Source organism: Vicugna pacos, chromosome 6 (assembly GCF_048564905.1).
Source record: "Vicugna pacos chromosome 6, VicPac4, whole genome shotgun sequence".
NCBI lineage: Eukaryota > Metazoa > Chordata > Mammalia > Artiodactyla > Camelidae > Vicugna > Vicugna pacos.
Window position 1 is genome coordinate 32,886,756 of NC_132992.1, and position 18,585 is coordinate 32,905,340.

At 42.9% G+C, this 18,585-nt stretch overlaps 1 protein-coding gene, 1 long non-coding RNA gene and 1 other non-coding gene across 9 annotated transcripts; 1 reads left to right on the forward strand and 2 right to left on the reverse strand.

Annotated features, from left to right (window-relative positions):
* Positions 1-1,951: 1,951 nt before the first annotated feature.
* HAUS4 (HAUS augmin like complex subunit 4) lies at positions 1,952-9,909 on the reverse strand. 7 transcript variants are annotated; one of them, XM_072962818.1, is made up of 10 exons: positions 9,726-9,909; positions 7,942-8,018; positions 5,831-5,973; positions 5,601-5,732; positions 5,130-5,264; positions 4,093-4,189; positions 3,426-3,571; positions 3,154-3,284; positions 2,752-2,820; positions 1,952-2,418 (listed from the first exon to the last, which is right to left on the reverse strand). In XM_072962818.1, the coding sequence occupies exons 2-10, from the start codon at positions 7,994-7,996 to the stop codon at positions 2,235-2,237; spliced, it is 1,092 nt and encodes a 363-aa protein (XP_072818919.1). In that variant the 5' UTR covers positions 7,997-8,018; positions 9,726-9,909; the 3' UTR covers positions 1,952-2,234. The 7 variants fall into 7 exon arrangements, with proteins under 7 accessions (XP_072818919.1, XP_072818921.1, XP_072818918.1 ...); XM_072962820.1 differs by lacking the exon at positions 5,831-5,973 and adding an exon at positions 8,539-8,667 and having other exon boundaries at positions 9,726-9,893; XM_072962817.1 differs by lacking the exon at positions 9,726-9,909 and adding an exon at positions 8,539-8,640.
* Positions 9,910-10,010: 101 nt separating this feature from the next.
* On the forward strand, positions 10,011-17,236 carry LOC140696859 (uncharacterized). Its single transcript, XR_012073443.1, has 4 exons — positions 10,011-10,140; positions 10,559-10,916; positions 11,505-11,671; positions 16,741-17,236. It is a non-coding gene; the product is annotated as an uncharacterized lncRNA (long non-coding RNA).
* TRNAT-AGU (transfer RNA threonine (anticodon AGU)) lies at positions 13,446-13,521 on the reverse strand. Its single transcript has one exon. It is a non-coding gene; the product is annotated as a tRNA-Thr (tRNA).
* Positions 17,237-18,585: the final 1,349 nt, after the last annotated feature.

An 18,585-nucleotide genomic window follows, 5' to 3' on the forward strand; every position in this document is an offset into this window, starting at 1 on the left:
TGCACTTCCTGTTACTTTATATTCTTAGATTTTTTTTTGTGTGTGTTCACTATCATCTATAGGTTATAAACATTGAGAACAGGGTCCATTTCTTTTTTTTTAAATTATTGTCATTATTTAAAACACCACAATCTAGTATGGTTCAAGACGAATACCTAATTAAATGAGCAAATGCTGAATGCCATAATAAGTACCAGGAAGAACTATTTTGAGATGATTGATGTTCATTTCCAGATGCTACTAACTACAAAAGGATAATGTGCTTTTATATATGAGAGAGAGCTGGCAGTTGCCACCTTAACCAGGCAATCAAACTCAGCATAAGTAATGGTGAGACGTTCTGACCTGATATGGCTCCAGGGTGATGTAATGTGAAGTACGTAATGTCATCTATTAAATATTCTTTGCAAGAATGTGCAACCTGAATCTAATAAAGCCAATAGATCTACTTCCACTTTATAGGAAACGTAGGCTTATACCACTGTCCAACAGAACTTTCTGCAATGATGTACGTGTTGTCTGTCTACAGTAACTACCAACCTAGTGAGAGCTGAATTTTATTTCATTATAATTAACTTAAATTTGAATTTAAATAGCTATATGTGGCTAGCAGCTACTATACTGGACAGCAGAGGAACAAGTTCACCACCACAGGAAACAATTAGACAGTGGGACATTCTACAAGGTAACTGGCCTGGATTTTTCAGAAAGTCAGTTTCCTTAAAACAAAAAAAGAATGATCTACTTTAAAAGAAACTGTCCAAATGGAATACATGAATCTTTACTGAACCCTAGATCAGGAAAAAAAAATGAAAAAACCTGAATATGACTTGGAGAATAGATTTTATGAAATTATTGATTTTTAGGTGTAATAATTTTATTAGTTACAGGCATTGCCCTTATTTTTAGGAATTGTCAGCTTAAGTATTTAGGGAACGAAATGTCGTAATGTCTGCAACTTACTATAAAATGGTCCAGGAAAAGAAGTCTGTATAACTCTTTCTATACAGAGAGAGTAGGCAGAAGGAAAGAGGGAGAGAGAGAAAAGCAAAATGTTAGTAACTGTTGAGTCTAGGTTAAGAGTATCCTTGTGTTTATCAGACTATTCTTTCAACTTTTCTGTAGGTTTGAAAACTTTCCCCTAAAAATGCTAGGTTAAAAAAATTTACAGAATTAAGCAGTATTGACTATTTCTGAGTTTTTGCATTAATCTATGTTGAGCTGTATCCTGCAGGCCCACAAGCCTTGTAGTTGCCGAGCCTCAATTCAAGACTGAAGAAAAGCCTGGAGACAGTGACAGAGACATCAGTGGTTATTGGACAGGGGTCTTACATATCGGCAGCAAAAGGTCCTGGAGCGACACCTCACCATGGTCGGCAGACGGCAGACAGGACATGGCAGCAATCTTCGCAGCTTGGGGAAGAAGGAGGCTACAGTTTATAGGGGGAATTGATGTCAGGTTGGCTCATCAGTTACCACGGAAACCAGCAGCTGGGATATGTCCCTCGCAGCCCCTCAGATTAAGGACCATCTCGAGGTTAGATGTTTCCCTTTAAAAAACTAGCAGGTTCTGGCTTAATGATTAGAACGAGTGCTAGCTGGGGCAGGAGGTAAACACGTTCACATGACTAGGGTGCAGGCAATGAAGGTGGAATAGGGGATGTACAGGGAGCAAGAGCACAGCCACATAGGAGAACAACTCCCTACCCACCTTAGTATCCAGCACTCCTCGGGAGAGTATAGTTCTTCCAGAGCAAGCCCGGTTTCAATCCACTCCTGCTCTCTAAGGATGAAGGCTCTCTGACTCCACGTGGGCAGGCGGGCACTTCTGTCGCCGCGCTATGTGTAAGCATATGGGTCTGTCCCTGGATCCACTCAGTTCCCCCTCCTTATCCATATAGCTTTTCATGTTCTTTTTCTATCTTTGCCCAAAGGAAAGTGACTAAAATCCTAAGACACGACATCATCACTTTATTCAGGAGATAATTAAATGTGATACAGGGCTGACACTGGCAAATAGCTGTACATAAAATTACATAAATCTGTTACATTTTCCAGAAGAGACTCAGTCATTGTAAACAAGGAAAAAAAATCAGGAGGGAGAGCTTAAACAACTGCAGTGTTCCTAGCAAGTGTCCCCACGCTCCCGTGGGTGAAGACGGCCTCAGGTGGAGGTGGTCCTTTCAGCAGGAGGAGGAGGCACCCCTGTGCAGAAGCCACGCCTTCACCAATGCTCAGCGGCAGGCCTTGCTGAACTCCTGGAGGGCCCAGCGCTTGTTCTCAGTTGCCTGCTTGAGTTGGGTGTACTCTTTTACCAGCATCTCGAACTCCTCCCCAAGGACCTCATAGGTGTTTAGGACCTGTTGGGACTTCTCCATGTCCTGCTCTTGTAGGCGAATGGCCCCCTCCAAACGGTCCCTAAGAGCCCAGGCACAGAGGATACAATATAAGGATCTGGCCCCTCAGAAAGCAGACAAGAATGGGAACATGTTAAAATGAATGAGCCTGGTGGGGAGGGTATAGCTCAGTGGTAGAGTGCATGCTTAGCACGCACAAGGTTCTGGGCTCAATCCCCAGTACCTCCATTAAAATAAATAAATAACCCTAATTACCTTCCCCCACCTCCAAAAAAAAGTCTAAAAAAAAAAAGAAAAGAAAAGAAAAGAAATCAACTAAAAAAAAAAAAAAAAGATCCTGGAGGGTATGGGAACCAGCTCTGAATAGCTGTACCAGGATCCTGGGAGTACTCACCTAATGAGACGATGAACTTCCACTTTCTCAGCAGTGTAAGTGTCAGACAAAATCTTTAGCTCTTCCATCCTGACCAAGGGAAAAAGGAACTGTCAAGATGAGGCTCCCTAGGACTGGGACACGGGACCTGCCCATGGTCAAGGTATGGGCTGAGCAGTGACCGGATAAACAAGGTCATTCTGAATTCCTGAGCAATTGGGCTCACAGTAAAGCACTTATTTCAGAAGGCTTTGAAATAAAAGACTCAAAACTGTTGAAAGCTTTGGGGTAATCCAAAGGCTAATACTGCTATGTGACACTTACTGAACACCCACAGGGCAGAGAGGAGAGAGATGAGGGCGAGGGTTGGAGGGGCTGGTGTGTGAGACAGAGTCCCTCAGACCCACGGGGGTCCCAGCTCACCGCAGCTTAAGGATCATGGCACTGCACTTGATCTCTAGGTACTGGGCATTGATGCGGTCCAGCTCAGACTGAGTCTTCAGCCGGTGCTCCTGAAGGAGCCTCTGCAGCAAAGCCAGGCAGCGTAGAAGCACCTGAGTCCCCAGGAGGCAGGAGGAAGAGGATAGCAACAGAAGACAGTAAAAAAGAAGGCAGGTCAGAAATTCTTGGCTTCCCCAGAGGGGCCCTGGGGTCAGGATGAAAGAGCAAGGAGGCCGCCCCCCGCCCGGGCAGACCTGGGAGTAGGTGGCACTCTTCTTCTCCAGCAGCACCGTCTGCTCCTTCTGCCGGCTCTTGGCATCCTGGCACTGCTGCTTCTCATCCACCAGGACCTCTGCGAGGTTCCACACCTTTGCTGCCTTCAGGGTTTCACTGTCTGAATCTGAGCAAAGAGACAAGAGGGCTGGACAAGAAGACCCTAATTGCTCCTGCCCTTCTAAGGCCATTTTTCAGCCCCTATCCTACATCTCACCCTATAAATTCTGTCTTCCTCCAGACTTTCTTCTGATGGCCTGTTAAAAATGGCCCTGTTCTCATAATTGAGTTCTCTCCACTCTTACTTTTGATTCCAGACTTGGCCCTTAATTCTTCAGTCATAGAAATAAAGACAAGGTGAACACCTATCAGCCTGAACTTTCCTCCCTATTTTATTCTGATTCTCTTGAGAAGGACGAACTCATCCTTCCCTGCAGCAAGAGGACACTGCCGCTCGGCACCTGGCCAAAGAAAAGGAGTCCTTACAAAATCCCTTGCTTTTGTTCTGCTGGCAAGGAGACAGACAAAAAAACATTTCCAATGCTTCCCAGCTTCTGTCCCAAATCTAAAATTCAAACACATTATTCTCAAAAGGCTCTCAAAAGGCGCCCTGAAGGCCAGCTGTGAACACAGAGAGCCGGCACGCACCTGAACTGGGATTGTGGTAGCAGAGCAGAGTGAAACATTTCTTCTTGAGCTGCTCCTCCACTTCCTGCGGGAGCCGGGCTCTCATCCACACAAAGTCCTAGAGCCAATCGAATTAGTACAGGATAAAATGACTATCAAGATCCCACAATGATGAAAATGTGAGGACCTAGGGGCGCAGAGAGCGGCTCTCTGGAGAGCAGCACGGCAATAGGTGCCAGTATGTTCTATGTGTGGATCCCCCGACCCGCTCATCTCACTTCAAGCACTAACACTCGGGAAATAACCGCACAAGGGCAAAGACACATATGAACTAGTCTGCTCATATCAGTGTGGTTTCTAACAGCAAAAATGTAGAAACAGCCTTAAATTACTATCGATCAATAAAGTTAAGCTAGGGAACTATATTCAGTATCTTGTAATAACCTATAATGATAAAGAATATGAAAAATAATATACATGTGTAACTGAGTCAATATGCTGTACACCAGACTGTAACACAACATTGTAAATCAACTATCAATAAAGTATCAACTTCAATAAAATAAATAAATAAATAAGGTTAAACAAATTACACTACATCCATACAATGGAATCCTATATGTGATTTAAACTAATGATACAATAAGAAGACTGAGCACTAACCATGCCCCTGGACACTGCTAAGAATGCTTCAGGAGGTATCTTATTTACAGTTATTTGAGAAATAATATATATACTTGAAAATAATAATATACTTAAAAAAAGTCCCAAAATATACTAAGTGAAAATGGATTATACTCTCTATACCAGCACAGAGGGTATACTACCATTTATGTCAAGCTGGAGACAATAATATTGCATTTATTGCTAGATGTAGTATTTCAGCTTTTGCCTTCATCCTTGTAATGTTTCTCTTATTTATTTGAGTTCGACTCCCACGAACATGTATTGTTTTTACAGAAACAATAGAGCTTAACAACAACAAAAAAAATGTTTAAATATACAGGAGAAATTAAGCCATTTCGCTTCTTTAGTCCCAGTATCTGCCCACCCCCAACCTCTGAGGGCGGCATGAGCTGCAGCAGGTCCGCCTTCTCCAGCCCGAGCAGTGGAGGTGCCTCCCCATCCTGGGTAGGACCTAAGAGCCGGGCCAGCTCAGTCACAAGGAGCCGCTGTTCAAGGGTCTCATGAAACTGAGAGAGAATAAAAGACAAAGAGGTTACTAGAAACCTCTCCCATCCCACCTCCTCCATCCTCATGAACCAGTTCTTCACACATTTTCAAAGTCCTCACATACGTCATCCCCTGTAGATAACTTTCCAGCTGCCAGTGCCTTCTCCTGTCAATCTTTCTTTTCCAAACCCTGACAACACACTTACCTCTTTTCCCATAACTACAGTCCCTTTCTTTTTGGACACCCATTACTCAAAGCTCCTATTTCCCCCAGATCATATAGTCAGTTGAAGCCATAGCTGGCCTGGTCATTCCTACAGCTGGTACCAACATCCCCTTGATCTCTCCTGCCTCACCTTTTTGTCCTCAGAAGTTACATTTGTGTCTTGTGTCTTCACATAGTAGTCCACAAGCAGCTCTTGAATGACTCTCTGTAAAATCTCAGACCGCAACCATGTTGTCTTATGTAGTCGCACTTCCTTCCATGCCTAGAAAATCAAAAAAAAAAAAAAAAAAATCCCAGCTAGAACTCTCCCTCCCAGAAGTTTTCCTTCCTCCCTATCAGCCCTTCCTGCAGGGCTCTTACCTGAGCCTGCTCCTTTGCCAGGGTGAGGCTTAAGCCACTCTCATCCATGTGCTGTGAGAGACTCAGCAGCAGTTTGCTGAAGTGTGGGTTCTGTAACAGGTCCTCTTCACTCAGGTTACAAGGAGGAAGCTGTTTGCTGCACACTTAATGGCACATCCCCGAGAGGGACAGAAACATAAAGAAGGTATGGACTCTTAATTTATATAATTGGGCATAACTCTTAGCTTAATAGTCATGCGCAAAACCCCCCTAGGTTTCTGGTAGGGGAGTTTTCTAAATCTAATAAAATTTTTTAAGAAATCCACAAATAAAGTAGAGGCAATACTCAAAGTAACAAGCATTTATATTATATACAGGACATTAATCAAGAATTAGGGAATGAGTCTCTTAAAAAACTAAGATCTTAGAAAATGGAAATGCAGTTGGAAAATATTAGACAAACCGAATCAAGAATAAGGAATTCTTTGGTAGGAATCACCACAGTACCTAAATGCCTCATTCACACAGAATAACTAGAGTTCTTGAGGAAGGGGAAAAAAAACACAGGTAAAGTTTCAACTTTGGATGTGATCTCTAGTCACATAAGCAAGACTGAGAGAAGGTATATTCTTAAGAGTAATAAAAAATTTAGCTAACCAAATTCTCCTTATTGTGAATAGAGTTGAGTAACCCATGTGGATGCAAAACAGCACACACACAAGAAAACGTGCAAAACACTGGGATCCTATGGTCATTCCATATGCTCAAGGGGCTTTTTTCCCCCCTCTCTTTTCTCACATGCTTGCTGCTAGGTTCTCCTGTTTTAGTCCCAATTACCAAACACTTAAATTTCCTTCTTTGGACCATCACACCAAAGTCCTTTTAGAGAATAAGAAATCTCTTTGGGGGTGTAGAGAAAAGGGAATCCTCCCTACACTGTTGGTGAGACTGTAAATTGGTGCAGCCACTATGGAAAACAGTATGGAGTTTCCTTAAAAAACAAAAAGTAGATTTACCATATGATCCAGCAATCCTACTCCTGGTCATATATTCAGAGAAAACTCTAATCCAAAGATAATACATGCACCCCAAAATTCACAGCAGCACTATTTACAACGGCAAAGACATGGAAGCAACCTAAATACTCATCAGCAGATGACTGGATAAAGAAGATGTGGTATATGTATACAATGGAATACTACTCAGCCATAAAAAGGATGAATGCCATTTGCAGCAACATGGATGAACCTAGAGATTATCATATTAAGAAAAGTAAGTCAGACAGAGAAAGACAAATACCATATGCTATCACTTATATTTGTGAAATGTAAAATATGATACAAATGAACCTATTTACAAAACTGAAAGAAACTCACAGACATAGAAAACAAATTTATGGTTACCACAGGGGAAAGTGGGAGAGGTTGGGGAATTTAGGAGTTTGGGATTAGCAGATACAAACTATTATATATAAAATAGATAAATAACAATGTCCTACTGTATAGCACAGGGAACTATACTCAGTATCTTGTAATAAACCATAATGGAAAAGAATATAAATATGTAAATAACTGAATCACTCTGCTGTACACCAGAAACTAATACAACATTGTAAATCAACTATTTTTCAATTAAAAAAAAAAGAAATCGCTCTTTTTTCCCTCCAAGGCATTGAAAGATCAATATGGAAATGGTCAAAATATAGAAGATTTAATTCTCAAAGGATTCAAGATATAGAAAGGATTTGACATATGGAAAGAATTCAAGATATGGAAAGATCTGAGATTTTGGAGAACAAGATATGAAAAAATTCAAGACACAGGGAGGAAGGTTGCCTTTAAAAAGTTCACTGGCCACCTGTGTCTTCAGGATATGCTTGCTAACACAGCATGGGAGCATCTTGAAATTTAAGTCTAGCACAAGCAGGGACTGAACAGGAGTCGGTGTAACCTGTCTTCCAGTAAGAGAGTGTTTAAGAATCTTCATGTTTTCTAGTTTCCCTAGAAACTTAGGCTTCGGTGAGAGAAACCATATTGGTGAACATTATAAATAATTTTTATTATAGAAGGCAAGAGCAGGGATAAAATCTCTCTGGGTAAGTTCTCAAACCTCTTGCAAATGGCTACCCTTACCTTGCTGCAGTATTTCCATCCCTTCTCCAGGTGAGCAGAAATCCCCGGATGCCATCTGATTTTCTTGAGATTCTTATCTGTGGAACCGAGTAAAAGAAAATAGAAAGATAAATAAACCAGCTGGCTGCTCTAGGGAGAAAACTACCTTGGGTTTGAATTTCTATTGTCTACAAGCTGGGGAGGATGACCCTCAGGGATACTTCTTACAGGGAAGGACTGTCTCACACATCCTGGGTCCTGTCTGAAAAGGAGCCTCCTTGGGAAAGAAAACTTGCCAATTCACCAGTCTAAACAAAAGGGTGTCTGCTCCCCCCCTCCATTATGTGTAAGGTTAAAACTGACCTGCTGCTTTCTAGTTATGAGTGAACTGGGGGAAAAGGTGGGGTGGGAATCAAAGGTCTGCTTTTTCTCTCCAGTCAAATAACTCAGCTATAAATTCCACAATAATTTCTTGCGCTTCTTTAACTTGTCCTTTCATCTGAGATCTGTTGGTAGTTTTTGATCATGAACTCTAAAAACATCCTTCAGGAGTGACAAATCATTCCACACTTGGACAACACCAACTGGTTTTCACATAACAGCATTAATAAAGAGCACCTGGAGGAAAGAGCATTACAAGAAGACTGACAGGGAGGTCGGTGCCAAAAGAAACGCAAAGGTGTATTAATGCGGCTGAGGCCTGGACGCGACGTGAGCTGTCGGTGTTTTGCCAGAACACGGAGTACACTGAAAAGAATGACATCAACACAAAGGGGCAGTAAAGATGGGCACAGTTTGGACTTTGGAAACAAAATTCTTCCCTTGACATTATTTCCCCCTTTTTTTTCTTCCACCCCCTCCTCTCTGTAAAGTATCAAACTCCAAAGGGCAGCTGAGACTCCCAGAGCAGAACAGACACAGAAGGTTATTATGATTTAACACTTCATGTTCACAGAACATTTGGTTTACTCCCTCGTTTTATGAGTAACATCAAAGTAACTACTCATTTGTTTTGTAACACGGTCTAGAGGGGGACGCAGCTGACGACGAGTCGGAATGCTAGGACTTAATTTGCAGCTCAGCCGTTGCTTCTCTGTGAATTTAAGGGAAAGGCTTTTGTGTGCCAAACTTTTTTCCACCTGCAAAAGTGAGATAACGATTCCTGCCTTGGAAGAGACATTAAGAATTAATAACACAATCGACTTGTCAACAAAAGCCACTACTTAGTTAAGCTCAGTGTTTTAGCAATTCTGTGTATCACTGATCTAAGCCCACAAATAAATTGTGCAGGCAAATTTCGCCCAAGGAAATGAGGACCAACCCAAATTTCAAAAAAGTCAGCTGTTCTTCCCTCCCTAGGGGAACTACCCACTTGGGGTTTTTTTAGGGTGCTTTTTTTTTTTTACCCTTTTAAAGCGTTACAGGGCGTGAACAGTAGCGGCAATCAGGCTCGATTCTCCACCCTTTGCACTCAGACGTGTTAAAACGCTGCTACAAGGACCCAAGCATTTAAATGTTCTGACTCAGGCGTCTTTTAAATTCTTTGAGCTGTCTTTACACGCTGCACTGAACGTTAAATTGATTTTACAGGTATTTTCACAAGATGTGACCCTTACAGGGCCCGAGATGAATCAAAATGCGGAGCGGGCTCTCCGGCGCCTACTTTCCTTCCGTCTGGGCGGCCAAGGATTCCCAAGGGCGAGGGCAGACGGGGGACTCGGGGCCGGAGACCGGGGAACGGCCGGATTGACCCTCCCAGCGCTCCTCCTCCCCGCAGCGCCGCCCGCCGACCCTCCGATGCAAACCTGCACAGCAAGGGGCAGCGGAAGCTCCCGAGGCACGGCCGAGGGGGCTGGGCTGGGCTGGGCAGGCCGACGACGGCAACACCGGGCGCCCGCCCGCGCCCGGGATCCGGAACCTGCCCCTCGGGCCAGGCGCAGGGGCTGCGGGAAGCTAGGCCCGGGAGGACCGCGCGGGAAGGTCGGGGGAGGGGAAAGGGCCGACAGCGCGCGGGAGGCCGCGCGGGAGGGAGGAGGGGGCGGGGCCACGCTCGAAGCGGGACCAGCAGGCCCCGCCCCTCCCCGGGCGCGGGCCCTGAGACCCCAACGGCCTGCGAACCAGGTCTTGGAAGCCAGGCTGGGAAAGGGGGTCGTCGTAGGAAGACTTCTTTGCCTTTCTCCTGGGTACCTGCCCCTGTTCAGAGCAGACACTGAGAAGATGGTAATAATGGCCAACTTCTACTGAGGGCCTACGATGAGTCAGACACTCTGCCAAGCGTTTTATTCGCCTTGCCCCGCGCCGTTGAGTTCTGACGGCGTCCTGTGAGGAAGTCACTCTCATACCCATTTCACAGAGGGAAAAACTAAGGCGCAAAGAGGTTAAATGGCTTGTTCAGGGTCGCGGCTTGCACCGTGTAAACCTGACCCAAGGGACCTCTGAGCCTTCCCAGACCTGCTGCCCATCCGGAGCCTGCCTGCGCGTCTCCTCACTCAGGCGCCAGCCCTGCCCCTTGGGGGTGGGCTTCCTCTCCGATTTCCTCCCCCAGGCTCCTCCTCTGCCCTCTCCTTTACCTCTCATCCTTCATTAATGCCTCTCTCTGTCTTATTCTTTTTTTTTTTTTTTTTTTTTTTTTTTTTAGCTATAAGGACGTTTATTGTTTGCTTAACAAGAAATCTGGAGCTGCGGGTCCCGAGGCTTTTACTAGCTCCCTAGTATCAAGGTTCTTTGCAGTTCTCTTTGCAATCCCCTCATGGTCACAAGGTGGCTCAGAAGTCCAAGAAGTACATCCTCTCAACAGCACCCCAAGCAGGAAGGAAGGGGAAGAGCCTTCTTCCTATAACAGTCAGGGAAGAAAGTCTCCCTGAAGCACCAGCCGACTTTCCTATATGTCTCACTAGCCAGATTGGGTCATCTGCCCATCCCTAGACCAATGAGCCAGAGGACTTTCATTTGCCCCCCCAGATCCACGTTCTGCACTTCAACACCCTAGGTAGAAGGTAAGGACTACTAAGGACTTCAGTGTTCCCATATTCCCTGACGGGTTCCAGCCAATGGGGGATCCCAGCAGGAAGTGGCTGGGAGAGAAGATAGTGATGGGAGGAGGAGGACAGTTCTCCTGACTTCCTTTCTGGCCTTGACCTCAGGCTGGCTATGGACTTTGACCAAAGTTCATTGCTCCTCTCAAGGAGGTCTCCCCACCTCTCTTTACCTTAATCCCTGCCGTACTCTTTTTTCAGAGCTGACTGGAACCTTGTCATTAGGTGAATTATTTTAAAAGTATTTCATGCTAAGTATATTGCACCAAGGTTATCAAATCTCTTGCATCAGAGAAGAAGCTGACTGCTGGTGTGGGGGGGAAGGAATCTCAGGGCTGGGTGTGCTGGGTGGCAGAGAGCCGAACCTTTCCTTCTAGTCCCAACTAGAGAATTCTGCTAGCAATATATAGAGGAATCATGTGATCCAGTGCAGAAATTTTATATCCCTGGTCATCTTGTCAACTGCCACCTTTCATGCTTAATATTAAAGTGCTGTCATTTTCTCAGGCTTTTAAAAATCATTTATGCTTCCTCGGTTCTGTATTGCAGCATCATTAAATACCAGGCATAATGTCCCTAACAAACGGCACTTGGAACAAAATAGCAAGCACGCTTTGGTGACTCAGAGCTGATCAGAAATCTACTGAAATTTCGTGTCTCCTATTTGCCAAATTTTCTAAAATGGTGCTACAAAGCTCTGGCTCAGCCGCTATAAGGTACTTGGGGAATGAGGAGGTGAAGGGAGCAGAGGCTCCTCTTCAGGTAGGAGGGGAGTGGGGAGAGCCACGGGAAGCCTTGAATTGGATCAAACCTCCATGTGCAATTATCTGTTCCATCTCTGTCTCTAACAAACTGTGCGACCTTGGGTTTCAGGTTCCTTATCTGTCAAAAGGAGGAACTAACATATTTCTAGCTCCTCCAATCTCATAGTGTTGATGTAATGATCAAATGAGATAACGGCTGAGAAAGTGCTTTGGAAAGACTATCAAAGTGAGGTGTTTTAAAATTGACACTTATTAAGCACTTATTAAGTGTCTTGGGAGAGACACAAAGATAAATAGGACCCAGTCCCTGCCCTGAAGATGTTCATAATCTGGTTGAGAAAGTAAGACATACATATGAAAAGCAAATATTACAAGGCAGCAAAGAGGTGTCAAAAGCGCAGTTCAGATTACAAATACCAAAGAAACTTGAGGAAGGTACGGAACTCTTTTCTGCAGGAACAGATAGGAAAGACTATGAAATAAGTCTTATCTTACCTGGACCTGAAAGGAGAGAAAATTTGGATCATTTAGAATGGAGGCGACATCCCAGCAAGTGGAGGCAGAGACAGGGCGTCCAAGCTGCATTCTGAGTCTAAGAGGAGACTGGACCAGGTGAAGTGAAAGGCTTCATAGGCCAGTTCTACATAGGACTAGAAAGTTGAACCTATAGATCATCCCAGCAGTTAAAACTGCAGCAAAATATTGAACAAGGACTTTACAATCAGATGCCATCTGGTGTCCCTGAGCAATAAAGAATTGCACAAGAGGCCCTAGAATTCATCCCCTCTCCTTCCCTCTCTATCTTTTTGTTTTGGATTTTTCAATAAACAGCTTTATTGAGATATTTCGGCATACAGTATTGAAAGTGTATGTTCATTAGGTTTTGACCTAACTATACATCTGTGAATCCATCACCGCAATCAACATAGTGAACACAGGCATCATTCCCTAAGTGATTACTTGTGCCCCTTTATAACTCCTCTTTCTGGCCCCTCAACCACCGATCTGCTTTATGTCACTATAGATTAGTTTGCACTTTCTAGAATTTTATATAAATGGAATCAAATAAAGACATACTCTTTTTTGTCTGGCTTCTTTCACTCAGCATAGTTAATTTTGAGTTTCATACGTGTTGTTGCTAGTACCAATAATTCTTTTTTTTTTTTAGTTCATATCTTTTTATGTTGGGAAGTACTATATGGAATCCTCTTTAAAACCTTAACTTGTTTGGGTTTGTATTTAAGGAGGTGCTTCCTTCATGACCCCAAGGTACCCATCTTGGTGCTTGACGTACAGAAGCATTTATCTGTTGAAAGGTTAAATTTTTGACCACCCCCACAGTGCCAATACCATTTACAGTTTTGTTTATTCCGTGGAATGGCCTTTATAGTCCTGTCTCTTCATCACTGTTGTTCATCTCACCTTCTGCTCTACCATATGCAAAATACAATCATTCACTTCTTAAATGTTCTTTAGTGATAAAGCCAAGAACATGCTGAAGTATTTCTGAGCTAGTCTTTGCTGGGGGGTTCCAGGGAGATGGTGGTATAGAAAGATAAATTAGACATAACTCCTGCCCACAATCTAGCTCTACCTTCTTGAAGACATTGCTCTTGATCAAATATTCAAAAAACATCCATGTATATTTATTTTTAAGGGTTTTTTCCCTCAAATCTTTTTTTTCCCTTTAAGATTAAACCTTTTAAAGTTTTATTAATTTTTTTAATGGAGATACTGGGTATTGAACCCAGGACCTCATGCATACTAAGCATGTGCTCTACCACTGAGCTATACCCAGCCCCACCATGTATGTTTTTAACTTGATGATAAATGTAAATGGGAGTCTGTGAAAAAGTCTACTTACCCTTTCAGCTTTGGACCATTCCTTTGCTGCATTGTTTAGAATTACAGAGAAGAATGCAGATTTGCTGAGAGCATTGAAGGGACTCTGCCTCCCATACTCTAGCCAGGAAACAAAATGGTGCTCCAAAAAGAGAGGTTTCCAGTGAGCATTTAGTATTCTACTTATCGAACTAATGGGAACTTTTGACTAGACTGTGTTCCCCCACTGAAAAGTTATGGAACCACACTTAACTGAGCAATAATTGTTTAGAGAAATGAAAAAAAAAAAAAAAAAGAAGAAGCCATACCACTTTGAAAGTATCTGAAGACAAGTAGCTGGAATATATTATGGTATTATGGACTCAGAAGCTAGTTTCAGGAATAAAAAAATTTGCAGGCAGTCAAGAGATTTCAGAATTATTTTCAAGGGTGTTCACTGGAAAATGAAGGTATTCAGAGCCACAAATATTGATGATTAAGCTAGAAAATGTCATGCCCATTGTAAGTACATGATTTAAGGAGAAAACAAGTGGATAAAGAAAATACGTAATCAACCTATGACATCAAATGAAAAATTTAGAACAAATGTTCATAATGTGGCATTTTTGCAACTGCTTAACCCTTCCAAGGGGATTTCAAACCCAGCCCTCGTGGCTTCAGGGGTTGCCTGTCTGTTCATGGAAACTTTTGTCATACAAACTGGAAAAAGCCTGATTTTACTCTGAGACGCTATTGTGAACTAGGATATAAACAAGGCCTGGTAGGAAATTTGGGATCTCAAAGAAAAGCTGAGAAATTTGGCTCAAAAAATGGGACAGATTGAAACATTTTTTACCAAAGGAATACGAGACAGTTAAAGAAAATTGATTCAGAAGAAAACTCATATCGTTTTAAGAAGCTGGACATGAAGCACAACGTGTTCTGTTCTTGTTATAACTGATCGAGTGAGCTGCTGTAATGTGCAAACACGTGACAGGCTGATAAAGTATTTCCTTGGAGTTTAAACTGATGATGACACTGTCTTATATTGAGCTTCATATGAAAGAGATTTTCTTCTTTAAAAATAGTGTCAGAACCAGTGGGAGAGATAAACCTACCAAGGGGCATTTGGAGTTTCATGCTTGGAAAGAACATACCCTGTAAATTTTGAAATGTCTCTTATGATTAAGGTGTTACGGGGAAAAAAAAAAAGCCAATCCTTGAGGAAGTTAGCAATTTAGTATACTTTCTATATTCCATTTACTAAAGAGAAATTTTGCTAAACTAATTTATACTATTCAACCATGGTAGCTAAGTAGATTAGGTATTACATCTGGGTTTCCCATGACTGGGTTGCCTTATAAAAAACCCAGGCACAGATATTTCTGGAATGCATGCTTTGCTTGGGTAGCATTTCGAAACAAATTTATTGGTATTTTCAAATGATTAATAACGGGAGGCTCTCTGGATGGGGAGCCCTTGATCATCCAAGTCAGGGGTTACTGACTCTAAAGTCTACAGGAGCCAGGCAGCTGAATAATGTGCAAAGAACACAGACTAAAGGGTGGTAGGGACTATGACAAACTAAGGAGAGAGTACACCAAATAAAGGAGCAGCCGTCACTCAGTTTCAACCAATTGTTGCCATGTGGGAATGGAAGCCCAGGGGTGACAGATCTGATTATTCAAAAAACCTTAGAAACCCAGCTCTTTGTATATAATATCCAGATTTTTATGTGAAATCCCCTGAATTATAAATATTGCCAACCAGTTATTTTATTTGTAACAGCTAAAATTATTGTCACAGAGGCAGTTCATGCATTGTCTAAAAATAGGAAACGTAGGCCAGCAACAAAACATTCTCACCACTCAGATCATCACTGTTAACACCTTAGTGCATATCCTTTCAGATCTTTTTTTAGTCATAAATATATAGGCATTTAAAAAAGCAAAATATGATTACCCTGTACATATGGTTTGGGAACTCGTATTTTGTTAATGATTTTGACCTTTCCATCTCAGTAAATTTTCATCCCACCTAATCCCCTGGCCATATTACAACATTTCCAGTTGGCCCCAAATATCTTTTATAGCAATTTGTTTAAACCAATAGGGAATCTAGGACCTTGCCTCGTATTGTTATTATATACCTTATGTCTCTTTAATCTAGCAGTTTTGACTTAAAAAATAAATCACACTGACCTGCTGAAGATAGCTGGACAGTTGCCCTGCAGAGTGCCTCCCTTTCTAGATTTGTCCACTTGCTTCCTCCCAGTGTCCTTTAGTTTGCTCCTCGATCCTCAATATTCCTGTAAACTGCACGTTTTATCTGGTACTTTTTGGATGGGGAGGAGCTAGAATATACCCTAGCTTGGGTTATGAATTTTTTGGCATTCTTTTTTATTGAAATATAGTCCATTTACAATATTGTGTCAAGTTCTGGTGTACAGCATATTTCATTCATACAGATACATACATATAATCACTTTCATATTTTTTTCATTACAGGTTACTACAAGATATTGAATGTAGTTCCCTGTGCTATACAGGAAGAAACTTGTTTATCTATATTATATATAGTAGTTAGCATCTGCAAATCTCAAACTCCCAATTTATCCCTTCCCACCTCCTTTACCTCCTGGTAACCATAAGTTTGTTCTCTTATGTCTGTGACTCTGTTTTTGTTTTGTAAATAAGTTATTGTTTTTTTTTTAAGGTTTCACATATGAGTGATATTATATGGTATTTTTCTTTCTCTTTCTGGCTTACTTCACTTAGAATGACGATCTCCAGATCCATCCATGTTGCTGCAAATGGCATTATTTTATTCTTTTTAATGGTTGAGTAGTATTCCATTGTATGTATACATACCACAGCTTCTTTATCTGGGTTATGTGTTTGTCTCACACCAGAACGGGTCTACTGGTTAGTGATACCAAGACTGATTTCAGGAAATGAGTGATGACAGTCTGATCCCTCCAACATACAGTGGAATTTTTGGCCCCATGACCCTAAACTGATAGTTACTTGGCACTGTGTGAATGTGCAGTTGTCCACCAATCATTTCACCTATGGTTTTTAACACCACTTAATCATCTTTGTCAGAGTCAATAATTTTGATTAAAGTTCACAAAGTGCTGTTTTTCTAATCCTGTCATTCTTTCTACATTTATTCGCTGGCATTTTTTCCTCTTCAACTAGGGTTCAATTTATACTATAAAAAGTAACTCCCGGAGGGCCAAACTGAATGCATTTGGGGACAGGATTTAGCCTATGGGCTGCCACCTTCTGATGTACACTCTCAGCCAGACCAAGTCTCACCCCGTCATCTGTACCCTGTGCATTAGGTCTTCTGTTTGTAACACTCAATTTCTTTGCACTTGTTGACGTGTTGCTTGTAATCTTCTCACCGCATTTTATGTGTGTATTTATCTCCCTGGCTAGACTGTGACCTCCTCAAGGACAGGGACTCTCCTGCAGTATATTTCCTTTGCTTCTCCTAATGTGCTTTTAAAGGTACTTTGGTGACTGCTAATTCTAATTAACAATAAAGCATTAGTAAGAACCAAAAGTTTTCATTATTGCCTCTTGTGTTTCCTTTCTTTCCCACTAAAGCTTGCCCTAATTGTCTATCATAGTGAAATGCTTGTCTCATTTACAGTTTACTTATGCCCTGGGAGTCCCTGTGAGGGGGAGAGTGGCGGGAAGAGGTGAAGTAAGTTCTTTATTAGTCTTTAAAAGTTGGAAAGTCATTTTCCAGCTGTGTGACCTCAGGTAAGTCCCATCATCACTCAGTTTCTATTTCTTCATTCAGTAAAATAAGGTGACTGGGTTATCCCTAAACTCATACCTCACTGCAATCAAACTCTCTCGGATACAAGCCTAACCAGTACTTTTCAGTAGATGTCCCCCTCCCTGTTTGGACAGTACTTGGCTCCCTCCCCAAGGTCAAACCTTAGGGCCTCCTTCCCAACCAGGGCGAGTATGGATAGTCCAAGGGCCCTGCACAAACAGTTGGCACAATTGGCCCCAGCTCAGGTCTTCCTTGCTGCAAGGGAGGAGAGGATGGAGGGGATTGATTGGTTAGACCCTTGTCCTTATTGTGGACTCTCGCCCTTAGGGCTCTGAATGACCCCAGGCCAGCTTTGGGGTATGGGTCCTTCTAAAAAACACAATTAAATAAAAACGCTTTAGCTGTTTTTGACCCCCAATCCTTTTATCTCGGTCCTATTAGTCTCCTCCCCCTCTTTTTATTACCTTCCATATAGGTACAGTCTCAAGGACCTCACCCAGCTGGCTCAGTGTGCCCAGAAATCGCTCTTTCTCCATGTCCTCCCTGACTGAGGACAGTCTCCAGCCTGGTTATAAACGGAGTCTTGCCATTTCCGTGGCCGTGAGAGCTCCAGGCAGAAGGGGAACAGTCAAGTCCCTAAGGAGTAAGGCAGAGCGAACCACCACCAGCCTCACTCTTCACAACCACATTCAGGGCCGTAGCGAATGGAGCCGGCCCCAGCAAATAGCTCAAGTCAGCTGTGAAAGCCAGACCTCTGTCCATGACTCTCGTCTAAGATACCAAATGGCCTCAAAATTCTTCCATTTCCCCTTCCCCTGTCTCAGGCTTAGTGGCTGTTGATGAAAATCAGGTGACAAATTGGCCAAAGGAAGTCCACCTGTTGCTGTATCCTTGGCAACACCCCACGAATCTTTCAATCGCAACAGGAAATAGTAAATAGAACTATTAAGGATGAGCAATCTCCTCGTGAACAGGAAGAAGGGGCACTCTCGAGCTGTGGGGTACACTTGGGAGCCTGCCAGTGTTGGGTGGGGCGGCTGGGGCCGCTCTTACGCCATGGCCTGCCTGCCCGGGCCCACCTCATCAGATGTTAGCACTTGTTTTTCCTCAGGAAGGAGAGAGTAGCCCCAGCGGCAAAAGCAGGATCTTGGGGAGCCCCCAGGACTAAGACAGATGAGCACAGACCTAGAGGGGAATCAGCCAGTCAGGGACAGACAGAGGCCCAAATCAGAGTAAGAAACAAAAGAGTCAGA

Excerpts from the sequence above, each read along its gene's own strand:
- HAUS4 (XM_072962818.1), bottom strand. The coding sequence starts at position 7,996 with ATGGCATCCGGGGATTTCTGCTCACCTGGAGAAGGGATGGAAATACTG. Across the intron at positions 5,974-7,941 it reads GATGGAAATACTGCAGCAAG|TGTGCAGCAAACAGCTTCCT; the intron begins GTAAGGGTAGCC and ends TGTGCCATTAAG. Across the intron at positions 2,821-3,153 it reads GCCATGATCCTTAAGCTGCG|GATGGAAGAGCTAAAGATTT; the intron begins GTGAGCTGGGAC and ends TCCCTTGGTCAG.